At 27.7% G+C, this 17,583-nt stretch overlaps 2 protein-coding genes across 20 annotated transcripts in view; one reads left to right on the forward strand and one right to left on the reverse strand.

The window, feature by feature from the left end:
• LOC103574903 (glutamate-gated chloride channel) overlaps positions 1-17,583 on the forward strand; it is a 75,599-nt gene that overhangs the window by 23,301 nt on the left and 34,715 nt on the right. For all 19 annotated transcript variants that reach the window (XM_053738692.1, XM_053738693.1, XM_053738691.1 and 16 more), the window contains exons 2-4: positions 7,448-7,657; positions 15,273-15,443; positions 16,846-16,934. In XM_053738692.1, the coding sequence (XP_053594667.1) occupies positions 15,283-15,443; positions 16,846-16,934 (250 nt within the window). In that variant the 5' untranslated portion in view covers positions 7,448-7,657; positions 15,273-15,282. The remainder of the gene's footprint in view (positions 1-7,447; positions 7,658-15,272; positions 15,444-16,845; positions 16,935-17,583) is intronic.
• The window catches only part of LOC103570336 (uncharacterized), a 55,371-nt gene that overhangs the window by 15,661 nt on the left and 22,127 nt on the right, over positions 1-17,583 (reverse strand). The window lies entirely within an intron of this gene.

Raw genomic sequence — 17,583 nt, forward strand, 5'->3', positions numbered from 1 at the left:
CGGTTCAAAAAGATATGAAAGTTATCTAAATTTAATTGTAAAATGTATATATTTAATTGTAAATAAATTATAATCCAAATTTCTCTGCAGTCAATGCTGCTACAATGCTTTGCTTGGTTATAGTAATGAAGAATTGTGCGGGAACGTACAGTCAAACAACACAAATTTTGTGTAAATTTTCGAATAACACAAGAAATGTGTTACATTCTAAATTTTCTAATCATTTAACATAAAAAATATGTTCAAGTAAAATAACACGAAAGGTTTGTGTTGAATTAACAGATTTCTGTGTTAAAAATCAACACAAAAAATTTAACCAAATAATTTTGTAACACAAACACACAAAATTTCTAACTGTGTAGGGTAGATCTACTGTTGAGGTCAGTTTTAGAAGTTCACAATTTTCACTGAAATATTTTCAAATTTCACAATGTCATCAATCTTTTCAATGTATTGTTCACTAAAGAAAGGACGATGTTTATTTCCGTACAGCAAACCTGAACTCTGTTGACGGGCATCGATTTCGTTTTTTTTCATGGGTTCTATTTTCTTCTTGACCTGTTCCTTTAATTTAAATGCAGCTTAAGGCAATTGATAGGGTTCACAAGGCCTGGATCTCATTTGATTTTTCGAATTATTGAACTAGAAGCTTAAAGAAAAATGGAAAAAATAATTTATTTTTTTTCTAACATACATCTGTTGAAGGAATTACATATTGACGAATTAGAGCTAGTAGCATTTGAAAAGTTTTACAGCATCTCTAGTTGATTGGATTAAAGGGTTGATTGATGAAATAGTTTCTGAGTTATTCAAGCGAAATTAAAAAAATTAAAAAAAGAACAACTTTATTTTCAATTTAAATTTTTTAATTAAATTCGAAAACTTCATCATCGCTCTATTGGAAAATATCCATAAATGGAAAAGTTGTTTTTTACATTACTATCTATGTTCTTTAAAACATACTATTTTCTATCTATGAAAGTTAATTTAAATTATCGATTATTAAAAAATTTATGAAAAAGTATCACAGGTTACTTGACTTACAGAATTTTCTACGTGGAATTAGTAAAATTAGTGAATATTCACTATTTTTCAGTGAAAACTGTACCGCGAATTCCAAAAACTGAAATCTATTGGATCTAGATGTTTTAAATGTTTAACATATGCGCTAATATATCAGCCGGAAATTGCAAACCATCTTCAACTGCCCTTTGAACAGTCAAAGTACATAAATTTTTTTATTTTCGTTGCGTGAAAAACGTTCTGTTCTTGAGGTACATGAAAAAAAAAAACTGTTAGCCGACTAAACTTTTTAGTAAGTCAATAAACGCGCTGATTTAAAGTATATCTTTTACAACGGCTATAGATATGGATATATATATAAGGCTATGTTTTTTTGTTCTCATTCTTAACATCGTCATGCTTTACATGACCAAGTTTTTACCGATCTAAATAGTTGTGCGACTAGGTGAAGGTTATCATCGAAACAGTGATTATAGAACAACAAGACGTTAGTAAAGAAGGAGGAAACTCTATAGTGCTATTAAAATAAATCGATATTACAGGCTTATATACATTCAACAAATACTAACATAAATGTCATTAGACACTTCTTTACGTCAAATTTTATTGCGATTTATATGCAGTTGGTATTAAGTTTGAATTGCTGTTAATTTTATCTCATCGATCACTAACTTCATTCATTATACATCTTTGGGAATCACTCAGACCAGACAGTTTATTTTTCTACATAATTCAACTCGCAATTAATTTTTTTTCATATATATTGGTCACAAAAAAAAATTTGATTTTTTCTTTTTGCTATTGCCCCTTAAAAAGCTAGCGTATGGCAAAAAAATTTTTACTTAATCTGAGGTCACAAATTTGTGTTAAGTTGAAGTTGTCACTCAAAAATTGTATAATTTTTTTTTTAATTCTTCAAAGTCGAAAATTTCAAAATTTCGTAATTCTTGTGCATATTCTCAAAATTTATATTTTAATAAGAAATTTTCAGGCGACTCTTCTCTATGTAAATTTTCTGTAGCAAAGAAAGGAACTCAATTTTTTTTGATATTTTCAAAAGTTTCAAAACTCTTAAACTTCCTCGCTTTCAAAACTTAAATTTTTGAGCTCAAAATTGGTGAGATTTTTTTCTTAGCATACTTTTTTTTCAAAGTATAAGAGCTAAAAAATATGTGAAGTTTTTTTTTGAGCCGCCCAAATATTTCGGCTGCTCAATTTCAAAACAGAGTCAACTTCAAATTTTTCAAAATTGATTTTTTAGTAATTTTACTTCCAGTTCTTGCCAGTTATTGTGTTTTGAAATTAGACAGCCGATTTGTGGAGTAACCAAAAAAACAATAAGACAATTTTTGATAAATTGATATTCAAAGTAACGATACTAGGTTATAATTCATAAATTTCAAAAGTTCAATACAAAAATTAATTATTATATTTGTATGTGATATTTTAAATAAATCTTTTGAGAAAATAATTTCAAGTTACTATTTTACGGAACATAAAAAATGTACTCGGAATAATAACTGATTAATTTTCTTTTTCCATTTGTTGTTTGCTCATAAAAATTTAATTTCAATCAGGATTTATTTACTCGCTCAATCGTTTACACTTTAATCTATTTTAAATCCTTGAATTCAATTTAATGAATACGTCTTTATATTTACTTTCAAATGTGATTGGTTTTTACTATTTACTTCTTACTGAACAGATTGTAGTAAAAATCATTCAGAAATTAATTTGAATTCGGTTTAAAAAGAGGGAAACATTATTTTTTATCATTAGAAAAGTGAAATGTTTGTATATTTTTTTTCTTATTCCATCATTGACATTTTATTATTATTTTCCACACACTTATGTAAAACGCCTCGAGTGTAAAAATAGCGGAGCGATCGATTGGTCTATATGTTTCACATGTTCACTATTTGCTCGTTTATTGTACTTCAGTTTCACTGCACTTTATTATTATTATTGTCATCATTTTTTTTTTTTTATGTTTATACCGAATTTTTTGTTTTATTGATCTTCCGCTCCATTTAAATAATAAAACAAACCAAAGTACACATCAATGAGTAACTATTCAAAAATATTAATTCAAAAAGTGTTTATCTTTATGAATGTTGAGTTAGTGAAACAATCGGAAACTTTTTCCTTTTTTTAATTTCAATATTTCTTATCAAACTTTTCTCTGATTAATGTTTACCGAACATCGAGCTACGAAATAGAGCATTGATAATATTTAGACAACTCCCGGGAAGTATTTTTTTGTGATACGACATCATACTGAAAGGATGTCATTCAGCTACGAATGTGACTAATGAATTTCTAAAAAACAGTTTTCAAAATTTTGAACCTTCATATTTTATAAAATGGATAAAAAAAATGAATAAAAAATGAACCTAAAACTTATTTTGCTTATATCTAACTGTGTAATTAGATATGACCATATATAGTTATATATAATTATATCAAAATTTTTGTATGTTCATATATAATTATATGTAATCATGTCTAGTTATATATACTCATATCTAATTATATATAACCAGATATAACACTTGAAATCTGATCCCATATAATTATATACGATTATATATAGTTAAACATAATCATATATAATTATATATAATCAGATCCAAATATTTTTTCTCGGGTTCGCACGACTATATATATCGGCAAAATAGTATATATGCCATAGTATCTTTAATATTCTCATATATATGCAATTTTGTTAGTATACAACCCGAATTTATATTTTTTTTACATGGATCACTATAAAATTGCTATTAAGATGTTACGTTAATTATATAGGTATTTAAGAGCTCCTTATAGAAAAAAGGACACATTCACCAATGGAGTTATAGTAGCATTATTTAAAGCGTATTTCATAAATTAAGGTATATTTAACACAATGAAAACTTGTCTTTACATTGCCTTATTTGTACATTACTCATTCATTTGTAAATATTGTCATGTGTACATAAGCTTTCTCACTCACACAAAACAACGTTTCCGCTCTTTTTGATATTTAGAGACTTAGGCAGGAATTTTAAGTCTAATCCTAAATTGTTGCTAAATGTATACTTATATAAATTTTCGGAACCTACCCGACAAATGCAATAACCGGATGTTTATGAAACGCACTTAAAAATAATATTCAATGCAAGCTAAAACTATGTTACACTGTTACTAACTACTTGAAAAACAAAAATAATAATTCTTCTCAGTTCACTAACAATGCGTTCTGCATTTTAAATTTCACTATGCTGTGAACTTTACCGAGAATCTCATTAATGCATTAAAACTTACATTAGTAGTTCCTCGTTATAGATTTTCTTAATAATTATTATGCTTTTGTTTAATAATTCCTACTGTATAAATAATAATTTGTAATTTTTTTATAGCATTGCAACATAAATTAAAACTTACTATATTTTAATCTATTTAATTAAAAGTTTTATGAAATTTATAACAGTATTTGAAGGTAGTATTTGAAAATCAATATTCGAGTATACTTATAAGTATTCTCGATGAAATAAATAATAAAACATTTAATGATTTTATTTGTTTGGCATAAAAATTCAAGTTACTTCGCAATAAATATTGGTAATTAAGTATCACAAGTAGAATTTAAATAGATTTATGGTATAGTCTACATTAAAAAGTATAAAGTTTATCATAAATTTATGATTATCAATAACATGATACACGCAGAGAAAATTACGGTAACTGTTCTTAGTACGTTTATAAAATATCAACCCATAACGTTATGGTAATAATTACTTGGAAAAGTTTTCGTAACTGTAGGAACAATCCTTATAACTATGGTAATAGTTTCTATATCTCATGGTAATTAAATGACGGTAATTATTACCATTCTTATGGGAATAGTTCCCATAGTCACACGGAAATAAATTGTAACTGTTCCCATAGTATATGTGAAATATTCCCATAATATTACAGTAATCATTCCTGGATTACTATGGTAAAAGTTACCATATATTATGGTAATAGTAACCATAATAGTATGGTAAAGATTACTATAATAGAATAGTAACCTTTACTATAAAATAATGGTAATGATTCTTATAATATGAGGAATTACTGACGGTTACAGTAATCGTTACCATATATTATGGTAATGGTTACCATAATAGTATGGCAATAATTACCATAATAGTATGGTAACGATTATTATAATAGTAACTTACTGATTACCACAATATTATGGCAATGATTCCTATAGTAGTATGATAACGGTTACCATAATAGTATGATAATAATTACCATAATAGAATGGTAACGATTGATATAAAATGGTGGTAATGATTCCTATAATATGAGGAATTACTGACTGTTACAGTAATCGTTACCATACTATTATACTAATGGTTACCATACTCGTGTGGTTATTATTACTATGATAGAATGATAACGATTACTATAAAATGGTGGTAGTGATTCCTATAATATGAGGAATTACTGACTGTTACAGTAATCGTTACCATACTATTATAGTAACGGTTACCATACTAGTGTGGTAATTATTACTACGATAGTATGGTAATCAATACCAATATTACAGTCATCATTCTCAAAATTTGAGGAATTTCTAGATGTTGTAATAATCATTATTGTATGTTATGGTAACAATTACCTTACAAATTACAAATTTTATAAAAACTATTGTAATATTGTACAGAAATGGAATCCATATAGGTAGGAATAGTAACCATAATTTGTATGGGTACCATACCTATAATATATTGTATAATTGTTACCTTAAAATTTTCACCGTGTATAATATACAATCAATAATAGTTATTTATAATACGATAAAATTTTACCACTGTTGAGTGTTTAAAATAATAGGCTAGTTTTTTCGCATTCATAATATATTATATAGCCAGACGACTAAGGGTTGAGGAGTGAGGGAAGTAACGTTATTGGTTGAATGTGGTTGCGAGTTGTTGATTATTGCAACCCCATCGGCCTTGGCCCCATGTCCTCATTCATGCAAACATTGCTGTGTTATGACTAGTGTATCATGTTTCAGTTTTGTACAATCAAATGATAATAAGAAACATGATTTGTCGCTTAAAAATATTCTAAAACTCGTACACTAGAGTAATTAATTTTAAAACATTCATTTAATGAACTCTTTGTTGAATAGTGTTTTATTAATGATCATTACTACTCCAACTAGTGAGTTTTGCAACAGTATTTTATAATGAGCCTTGATAAGTCTTTTACTCATGATCATTAGTAGTCCGATTAGTGAGTCTACAGAACTATTGAAAGCGATTAATGTTGATCAGACTCTTAATAGTGTTGATAAGTAGCTCGATTGGTAAGTTTACAGCACTATTGATTGTGCAGTTCGTATAGATTATATTTCCAGTAAAAAACTCTAACCTCAAAATTGTACATTTGATCTCTTTATACAGTAAAAATTTATAAACAGCTCAATCATCGCTACTAATATAATTTGCATTGTCGATTTCATAACTATCGAGTTTGTCGTTTGGCAGAGTGGCGCCAGATTTCAACTGATGTGCAGAAGGATCCAGGTTCGAATCTCGATAATCAAAAAAAAAAAAACAATAAAAATAGAATTTTTGGAAATTTGATCAGCAACAAAATAGAAGGCGCTTTCATTATTTAAGTAATGTAATAACAAAACCAAAAAATTTTTAGGTAATAACTAGGGACAAGATTTTTGCCTTAATTTTGAAATTAATCATTCAAATATTTGATATTGAAGCAAAAATATTGGTTTTATCAGAAAAATTTTTAAACAAAAGTTGTAGGAAATTTAATTTACTAAAAAAAATGTCTCGTATGATTTTTTTATACGACCAATATTTTCAACGCAATTCTAAAATTAAGATTCATAATAAATGATTCAAATTTTTGATAGTTACCAAAATGTTAATTTTGAAATTACGGCTTTCTTACCAGTTCTATGAAAAAATTAGAAGAGACATTTTTTTTATAAAATTAAATTTTGAACAACTTTTATTGCAAAAATTTTTTTATACGACCAATATTTTTGCCATAATATCAAAAATTTGGCCCAATTAATTATTAATTACTATTTTTAAATTAAATTAAAAATCCTGACCCTAGTTATAACTATATTAATATGTATATTCTATTCATTTTATCGAAATTTACTGAACTATACAATATATTGTATGTTAAGCGTCATTTAAAATACATTAGACACAGATTGTGTATCAGAAAGCGATACCAATTCAGTATCATTTTATCTGAAAACAGCATCGATGTAAAATTTGTTCAGTTGGTACAACTCTAGTATGACTTTTTTTTCCATGTATTTAATGTGTTTTGGAATAAATAAATATTTTAAGAGAATGGTACAATTTTTTCAATGGAAAATTAATGAAAATATAAATTATTTTTACAGATCCTGAAATAAATCAATCGGGATAAATCAACAATATGAAAATTTAGAAATCTTTCTTGTATCGATCACAAGTTTTGAACAAAGGCAAAGAAAGGGTAAGAAAGTGTAAAAGAACAATGAAAATGGCAGAGCGTAAAAGTTGAAGTAGACCCAACAAAGCATCGGCAATCTGCCTCGTCCTTTGCGGCCAGTGACATTTTTCAAGCTAAGGTACGACCTTATTGTTTAATTACTGATATGAAAAAATAAAAAATCATTTATTTTTCATTTTATTTTTTTATTATCGATTATTGATTACTGTATGGTAAAATAGTTTAGCCATTCTTGCATTATAATCGTCGTTAACATTCTTATATATTTATTCTTAGAATCAACCCTGACCCTCCATTCAGCTTGACTCCATTCATCCTTGAAAATATATTTTTATCGTTATTATAATGGTGCACATAAATTTAAATATAATAATATGGTTTTAATGTCAATATATGATTTTTTTTTTCATCGTTAAAATGAATAGTCTGTTTATTGTACACAGAAAAAGAGGATTTCTTGATGCTAAAAATTTTTACTCATTAGAAAATTTTTGTGTCATGAATTAGAAACAAAAATTTTCTTGAATCGAAATTTTCAAAAATTTTTTCTTGAATCAAGAATATTTATTTTCAGTCGATAATTTTTTTTCCGTCGATGTACGAATTTACGGATGTAAACATGTGTAGAAATAAAAATTATACCTCATTTCATGAGGTTTACGCTGGATTACAGGATACTACGGCTATCTAAATCCAAAGACATCTACATCACATTATAGGATTTACGTTAGTGAAGGATCATGAATTCTGTGTCTTTTTTACGATAGTTTCCCCAGTGATTCATTTTGAAACTTTCAAAGGATATATTGCGCTAGACAATCTTAAATTTTATGAAAAATTTAAAAGAATAGTTGAACAAACTTTCTAATTCTTTAATTTATATTCTGATTCTTAAAACAAAAAAGTTGATCCATTTTATAAAAAAAACCAGAATTTTCACTGCATACTATATCCGATTTCATGAACATGAAATTTTTTTCGGCGAAATTATAAAACTATCGCACTATTAAGAACCAATTTACCCCATATTTTTTCTAGACTGAAATTTACAAAAAAACTTTTTTTTTAAAAAATAGTGTCTCTGTCTCTACTTTCGTTACAATCCAATATTTTTAAAAAAATCGCATATGCAAAAAAATTCATAGAAATGACAGAGGTAGAAAACATTTAAAATTTAGAGATAAATTTTCCGTAAAAAAAAATAAGCAGTGATATTTATACTGCACTTAAATAATCAGATTTTAATCTAATTACCAAGCAAGCTTCAATTATACAAATTGAGTTGAAAAGAATAAAGGTTCTTTTCATGTTTCGTACAAACAATATCGTACATTCGGCAGTAAAAAATGGAGTATACAAGCTATTAAAAGAGGACAAAAGAATCCTTGCAGGAAGTGGAATGACTTTAGTACTAGGACGAGATGAAGCCACGTGACCTTACACTATAGCGAGTTTGCCGCAACGCCTGGTATTGATCGTACGGCATCAGCTGTACCGTTAACAGTGTTGCCTTTACCACTAGAAAAGCATCGTCCTACTATTGAAACTAAGCTCGAAACGCTATAAGCTCTTCAGTGATTACAAAAGATAAACAGAACGTCATGAAGATCAATTGTCATACAAGCTAATATAAATTTTTTCGACGTCATTGTCGTATACTGTAACAATATCAATTCTGCACGGTAAAGTATCAAAACATGTTGGTTAAACAGACAAACTCCTGGTTTACGATGGATTAACCGCTTACCCCACTGACCTCCAATGGGTTGACGGCGTTACACTAACACCCATTACTACAATCTAGACCTATAGGCGCCAACGGATCACGAAAACTCAATAGTATAATGTTTGCGTGTTAATAGATTGCTTTGGCCATATCCATTTTTTATTAATGCCACTTCCTGATATTAAATCTACTGATTTTCATATCTCATAGGAGTTCTCACAGACTGTGGGCTGTGGGGACAAATTAGACACCATATTTTTCATTCACTGCAAAAAAATTTTGGTGTAGAAATGACGCCCAAAAACTTACCTTTTTACACCATTTGGTGTTACTTGTTATAATTTTGAGCATTTATATATTTTTATGAGTACTTTTTTTAACGCAAAATTATCATAAATTAGAAATTTACATGCTTGATGGTGTGAAAATTTTTAACTTATACTATATAAATTTATCACAATATTTGGTGTTAATTACGCGCCAAAACTTATTACATGAAGTTTAAATTTGAATATTAATCCTGATCAGTTTTAATTTTATCCCACTTGCATGAAAATATCATATATGACTAATATATATGGAAAAATATATAGCCAATATGGAACCATATAAGTGGCCAAAAATGATATATATTTTCTTACATATAATATAGTAAGTTTTAATATAATTAATTATATACGTAAGTTTATAAGTTAATATATGTATCATATATATTTATAATCATGTATGTAAACTTATAAGTTAGCACATATATATAGCATATATATATTACATATATTGATGATTATATATGTAAATTTGTAAGCTAGCACACATATATTCTGAACACAATGTTTGAATCTTATAACAGAGAGAGGAAGACAGAAAAGAATAGATTTCATTTATTCTTACATATATGGGGAAACTTATATGGTTCTATATATCGAAAAATATATAAAAATTTATGAAGTTAAATACATGGAACATATATCTTGCCATATAATGATGAATTATATATATATTCTTGTTTGTTTCCATATATAAATAACATTTATTTTTAAAAATATTAAAATTATAAGTTTTCAAATATATAAATAATATATTGAAGTTATAAGAAAATATATGAAATCATATAAGAGAAAACATATATAGAAATATAATAAAATCGGCTAAAATCTATATACAGTTGTATATAAGATTTCATGTATTGTCACATATATATTTATATCTGCAACATATATTTTTTAATATATATTTACCATATATGATATTTTCATGCGGGCACACGCGAGAAAAATATCATGTCTGATTTTGCCCGCTCTCTCTAAGAAAGTACAAAAATAAAAAAATTATATTCCTTTTTTTTCTTTTCATCAAATTTACAACAAATATTGGTTTTGAAAGTTCTAAAAAAAAACGCAAACAAAGTTCAACTTACAATTGATTGAATTTATTGAACTTTATAGTTTACAACTTTTACATATTCTCTGCTTCTAAAAATATAATAAAAAATATATATATATATATATATATATATATATATATAATAAAATACAAAGAAAAAGAGATAGAAAAAGGGTAAGTCGATATCGATAGGGTTAATATAGATTGATATTTTTATATAACAAACTATGTCATGGTGGTAAGAAGACAATATATATGTATATTTATTTACCATATCATATATATATATGATATAGATATAGATAAAGTTATTGAAATAAAAGGTTGTCATTTTCTCGCCACGTTTATTTTTATCGTTATCTAGAAAAAATTATATATTTCATGTTAACTACGATAAATTATCTTACGTATGAAGATAACTAATTCTTTATTGAAAATATGAAAAAAAAAAATGCCTCGAGGTACGGGGTTTCAAGCATAAAACCACCGGCGGCGCATGATAAAATAGTGTAAAATGCATTCCTGCGGTCTCATTTTAAAATCTCTTAGATTTTCTACTTCATGAAGTAGAATAATCTTTATTGAGAGGACACTCGGGTCAAATAAATGCCCGCAGAAGATTATTTTTTAAAAAATATAATAAGAAAACATCGTAACAAAATTTATAAAAAAAATATTTCGAATGACGAAAGAAAAAGCTGTTTCATATTCAGATTCGATATATTTTTTTCTGAGATTTATAGCTTTCAAGATTATCCTTTCGTAAACGTCATCAGGAAAACTTGTGATATGTTATCATACATGGAAAATTTGAAAGTGTTCTGAAATTCACAACATTTTTTTTGTAACCAATAGTAGAAAAGTTGTACTTCGATGCTTTTTATGAAAAATTTGAAATTACCTGTTACAAAATTTGTTCTGCATAGAGAAAACGGTTGTGTACCTCAAAAGATGTTTAAATATATATAAAAACAACAGATCGATGTATATTATCATAACTTTAACTATTTGAACCCTTTATTTAGCGATCACTTGATTATATTTATTTTAATCGCACCCTTGAGACCGATGAACATCAGGAATTCAATACCCTATCGGGAATTCGTGTTTTAATGGTATACCAACGAACAAGAGAGCTTTGAAGAGATCTCTTTAACACGATATGTTTGATTAACCATCGATTGTTTGAAACAGTTTTGTTCCAAAACGAAAATTCATTGTATTCAAAATTTATTTGAAAGGAGAATTTTTCGCTGGTTTTAAAATTATTAATGTCAGCCATTTTTGAACTAGTTGAGGGATTTGGCTCATTTTCGAGGCTCGATTCAAATAATTGCTTATAAAGTAACTGTGCCAAGTTTCTTGAAGATCCGATTAAAATTGTGGGCACTATAAATGTTACAGCATCTTTTTATTACATGTATGTGTACATATATATACTTTTGAATCAATAGTACTTTTGAAACCCACTTGACTAATTATGATAGACCATAGCGAAGTTATATGAAAACAAAGCCTCGTTAAACCTACTAAAACCTACTAAAAAGTAGAACATGAATATCACTAAATTTAATGAGTATGGCCAGGATTTTTACTTTGACTTAAAAATAACAATTAATAATTAATGCTGTTACATTTTTGATACTACGATGAAAATATTGGTCGTATAAAAAAATTTTTCAAACAAAAGTTGTAGAGAATTTAATTTTACAAAAAAAATGTCTCTTACAATTTTTTCATAAGACTAATAGGAAAGCCGTAATTTCAAATTGAGATTTTCATAATTATCAAAAATTTGAATCATTCATTATGAATCTTAATTTTGGAATTACGGTGAAAATATTGGTCGTATAAAAAAATTTTTCAAACAAAAGTTGTAGGAAATTTAATTTTCTAGAAAAAATGTCTCCTATGATTTTGTTATACGATCAATATTTTCACCGCAATTTTAAAATTAAGATTTTCTTAATTATCAAAAATTTGAATCGTTCATTATGAATCTTAATTTTCGAATTGCGTTGAAAATATTGGTCATATAAAAAAATCATACGAGACATTTTTTTTCCAAAATTAAATTTCCTACAACTTTTGTTTGAAAACTTTTTTTATAAGACCAATATCTTCACCGTAATACCAAACATTCTAACCATTCATTCGAATTTGAGACAAAAATCTTGTCTCTAATGATGTAATGTTAGACTACAATTAATTTTAATTATCCAAGTTGACTCAAATTACAATTACTGTTATCTCTGGTATTGTTTTTATTATTTAGAATTTTCATTCATTCATTATCAGTCGTACAATTGAATTGTATCTTTTGAATACTCATTAATCAAAATTGATTTATTCATTAAAGTTCTAGAACAAAACACAAACATACTTACATTCAACTATATCTATATGTTTACACGTACATCTACATTTCGAATTAGCGAACATACTATCAATTTTCCTCTAATGTAATCAGTTGTACAAAGTTCAAACTTTTATAGCCAACAAACCGTTTCGATTCCGTATCACGAGTAATTAATAATGTTTCAATCAAATACTTGTTTTATTTACGAAATTCAAATGATCATTTTCAAACTAATAAAACTTAAAAGTACTGTTTCTATTTTTGGTTCATTCATAAAACCAATGACACATAACCAATAACCGAATTGGCCAGTGTGCACATTTACGTCAATAACAATTGACAAATCAATTTTCATTGGGAATCTCATAAATCATATTTGTTTACCTCCATGAAATATCAATTTAAAAATTTCAGTAGCGAATCGGTTGCTAAAATCAAATTGATTATTTGTAACCTACAAATTTAAATGAAATATGGCCACGAAATTTAGCTGTAAATTATACAAACCAACTGTGAAAATTAACACTTTCAAAAAGATCCGTTATCAAAAAATCAACTTCCACATAATCTTCTATTACATCTGAGACCCATTTGTTGAAATTTTATTGAAACATTGACTTTTTGACCACATATAGAACGAAAAATAGAGAAAAACGTCAATACGTTGTAGGTCTTCACGCTGAAGGTAACATAACATTGCTTTGTAGTAGCTAATCATTGTTCATACACATTATCGAGCACAATTATTAGTATTACTCAAAGCAGAAACCCTAAGAATGTTTAAATCCAAACAAATGGAAAAGTCGCCCTGATAACTTGCTAATACGCTGAATGAAGTCAAGCAAAAAGCTAAAGTAAATTGTTCGACATGGTTTAAAGTAAATGAAGGCTGGTAGAAATTTTCGCTTCAATGAATCTACGCCAAGTTGTATACAATAGATTATGTATATATATGTATAGACATAACTATGAATTTTAAGTCTTTCATCAATCCCCCAAGAGCTTGGCGAACTTACCGACACTAGAGAAAATTCAACCGACAAGTTTTCTTCTCTCTTGTTTCTTTATACTCTACTTGACATCCAACGTCGAGTTAACGATTCAACAATGCGAGAATTACCTCCCGTTTTAAAAGGTTTGATATATAAGTATTCGAGAAGTTTTCTCGATAAACTTTTAGCAATTCTTTGGAATATCATATTATCAAGCAAGTTATTTCTTTTTTTTTAGTCATATAAATTTAAATATTTATAAGGGTTAAATAGTTTGATAGTTTGATTAGATAGTGCGTTTATGATGACTTCATGTTGAGGCTATTGTGTCTGAATAGTTTAACTATAGTACTTAGGGTTAAAGGAGGGGCTGAAGTTACAATTTTAAGAATATGCTAAATAAGGTACTGGTGGGAAAGAAGGCCTAGTTAAGGGAGATTTGGAATAGAATCGAAACATTCCATTTAATCATCGAAATGTATCATTAATCTTTATTTCAATACATCAGCCATAAAATGTAATGAAGTAATGGTAATGTTTTCCATAAACAAACAAAAAATTATACTTTTACAAAAACCATACGAATAGGCCTTATTTTACTACGGTAGGGTAATAAGGCCTACGGGTTGAACAAACTGGAATAGTTTAACTATACTTAATAAAATTGCTATTAGAGATGAATCATCACTTAAATTTAGCAACAATACTTTTTAAAAATCAGAAGACTAAATTGCTTTGCTCATCAGCACTTAAAACTATCAGTATCCTTTTTAAGAGTCAGAAGACTAGATTGTTTTTTATAATTTCTTCTGCGCTACGACATCATATAATGGATGATGAAATATAGAAGACAGGGAACGTGGTATCAGGACTCTATAAATTTGTCGTAACATCTCTATGCAAGACCCTTCTTCTAGAGTAGCCTTTAGCGGAGGCGATTATTTTAAATATCATTTCTGTGACTTAGGCCTTATTACCCAACAGGCCTAGACCAAAGACTATCAATGACAACATATTTACTTAGTTGATACAAAACTACCCTTGTTTACACTTACACAGTTCGTTGACGTTAATCGAAAAATGACAGCTGACAGTTGCGCGATTGACTCGCGTATTGATAAACGTTCCAAAAATACTTTAATTTTTCTTCATTCTTAATAAAGTGATGGAACCAATCAACCCCCGGAACTATAAGTCCTGGTCTCCCCTAGGTATTATGATAAATGTTCATGAATAAATAAAATAAATTAGACTATTATGTTTTGTGTTTCAGATGACATAGAATGGGTTGGGTGGCGCTAGGGCGGCGTGCGGGTGGTAGCAGCCGCTTATCACCCATCCTCTCGCTGTCTCTCGCCTCCCTCGTAAGATCCTTACTATTTACTACCCTCTGTGTCCTCACCCTAGCTCTAACTTTTGCCACCTTCGTAAATTCCGAGGACATGTACGTATTAATATATATTCTGTTTGTTAATTATAAATTACTATATAGTTATTTATTCAAAGTATAACAATAATTATAATTAAATAAAAATGAAATAGTTATTTATAGTTGATAGCAAAATGTGATTTAATTTTTTTGGAAATTATTTAAATTAGAAATAGAGTTCTGCATATATATAATGAAGTATAGTTTAATGATATATAGAGTTAATGATTAATTTATAGCAAGAAGATTTAACTTTATTGATGATAAAAAAAAACCCGACTGCGATGTTTTGTTATTTTAATAGAAATTTGAATTTTAAAATGAAGTAAAATCGATTCAGTGGTCAAGATTCAATAAAATATACAACGCAATTACTATTTACACACGGAAAAAACAATATTAAAAATAAATAAATAATAGTGAAACGTGGAATCTGTTATCAATAATTAGTACCATTATGTGCTTAATGCAAAGTAGTTTACTAATTTTTGTAGATTCCCAAAAACTACTATCGATTATTTCAAAAAGTAAGTAAATATTATTACTTTTAGGTATAATACGTGACTTATTAGTGAAAGTTAATTAATTTATGGCGTCATCTATTAAAAAGTAATGATTGGTCAAATTAAGAATTGGTATCTTAGATACTGATTTTTCCGGCCGAAAATTTCAAAAGTTACAAACTTTTATTTTATAAATTCGATATCACTGATCAATTATTAGCTTAAAATATAATTTATTCATCATTATAAATTAATTTACAATATACATAAATCGAATAAGTGATAAATAATAAAATGAAAAATTAGTATACTAGATACTGATTTTTTGCTCATAAAAATACCGAAAATTTTAAACTCTTATTTTATAAATTCTATCCCATTGACTAATAATTAATATAAAATTTTATTTATTCGTTATTATAAATTAATTTATTATATACATATATCGAATAAGTGGTAAATAATAAAATGAAAAATTCGTATACTAGATCTTTATATATTAATATGTATGTTTACTAATTTTTCGGTTCCTCATTTTTTAAATTTTTCTGTTTATTTGAATAGTAATAACTGTAGATACCAATTTACCGATTCTTTTTCATATTAATTTAAATATATGAAATTACAAATTTTGCTCTTCTGTGTATCAAATTTAAATATAAATAATAGCCATTTTGTAATATATATAATGATCCTGGTTTGATATTAGTATCGAATATACTAATTTCAGTCGAAAACAAACTATTAAAATTTTGAGCATAATTTTTTTCCATAACACACATATAAAACTACACTTAATATTTAAATGAAGCCGCAGTCGGGTAAAAACAAATAAGATATAAAATGATGAAAGTTTAAAATGGGTTGAATAAAATGGGCTAGGGTGTGTTGGTTATTTGACGAATGTGTTGCAGCTTTGAGGAAGGAAAATCGGACAAGGAAATCCTGGACAATTTGCTGCTGTCGACACGCTATGACAAGCGGCTTCTACCGCCGGTCCAAGGTACACTACGGCCCCCACCCCATACTCGTCAAGATGACTACATCCCCGACCATCTTGATTCACCCAATGACCAACCTAACCAACAACCCGAGCACCATCTCCGACACCATCGGCACCAAAACCATCACACAGCACGACACAACCACAGTTCACTGCTTACGTCTCGTCGAAAGGGTACCTCATTGAATCTGATGAAAAAGCAGAGCGAATGCTGCTGATAAAGTTGATGACGGCCAACATGTATACACGAAAAAAAAAAAAAAAAAGACATTATTAGCGCAAATTGATTAACGTATACGTAGACCAAAAACCCGCACGCGCGCGAGCCTACAAACGTTCTGAATATCTTGAAATTACTATTTTCTTGTTTGTAAATATTCGAATTAATTATAGTAGACATGGTCTCAGAGAGAAGTTAATTCATAATTTGACATTTCTTTGGTTCATTAATACTCAGTTTATGTCAGAACACAGATGTGCTGACATTTAAACGGTAGTGTCAGCTAAAATTAATTAGTAGCGTTCAAATCTAAAGTGATTCTGAACGTCTGTTAGTTATAATGATAGTATGATTGCTGATTGACGTTTACAAGTACATCCGATTATAGCGAATGTACTATTCGGAAGTATAAATCTATTTGTTCACTCT

Source organism: Microplitis demolitor, chromosome 4, assembly GCF_026212275.2.
Source record: "Microplitis demolitor isolate Queensland-Clemson2020A chromosome 4, iyMicDemo2.1a, whole genome shotgun sequence".
In the NCBI taxonomy this organism is placed as follows: domain Eukaryota; kingdom Metazoa; phylum Arthropoda; class Insecta; order Hymenoptera; family Braconidae; genus Microplitis; species Microplitis demolitor.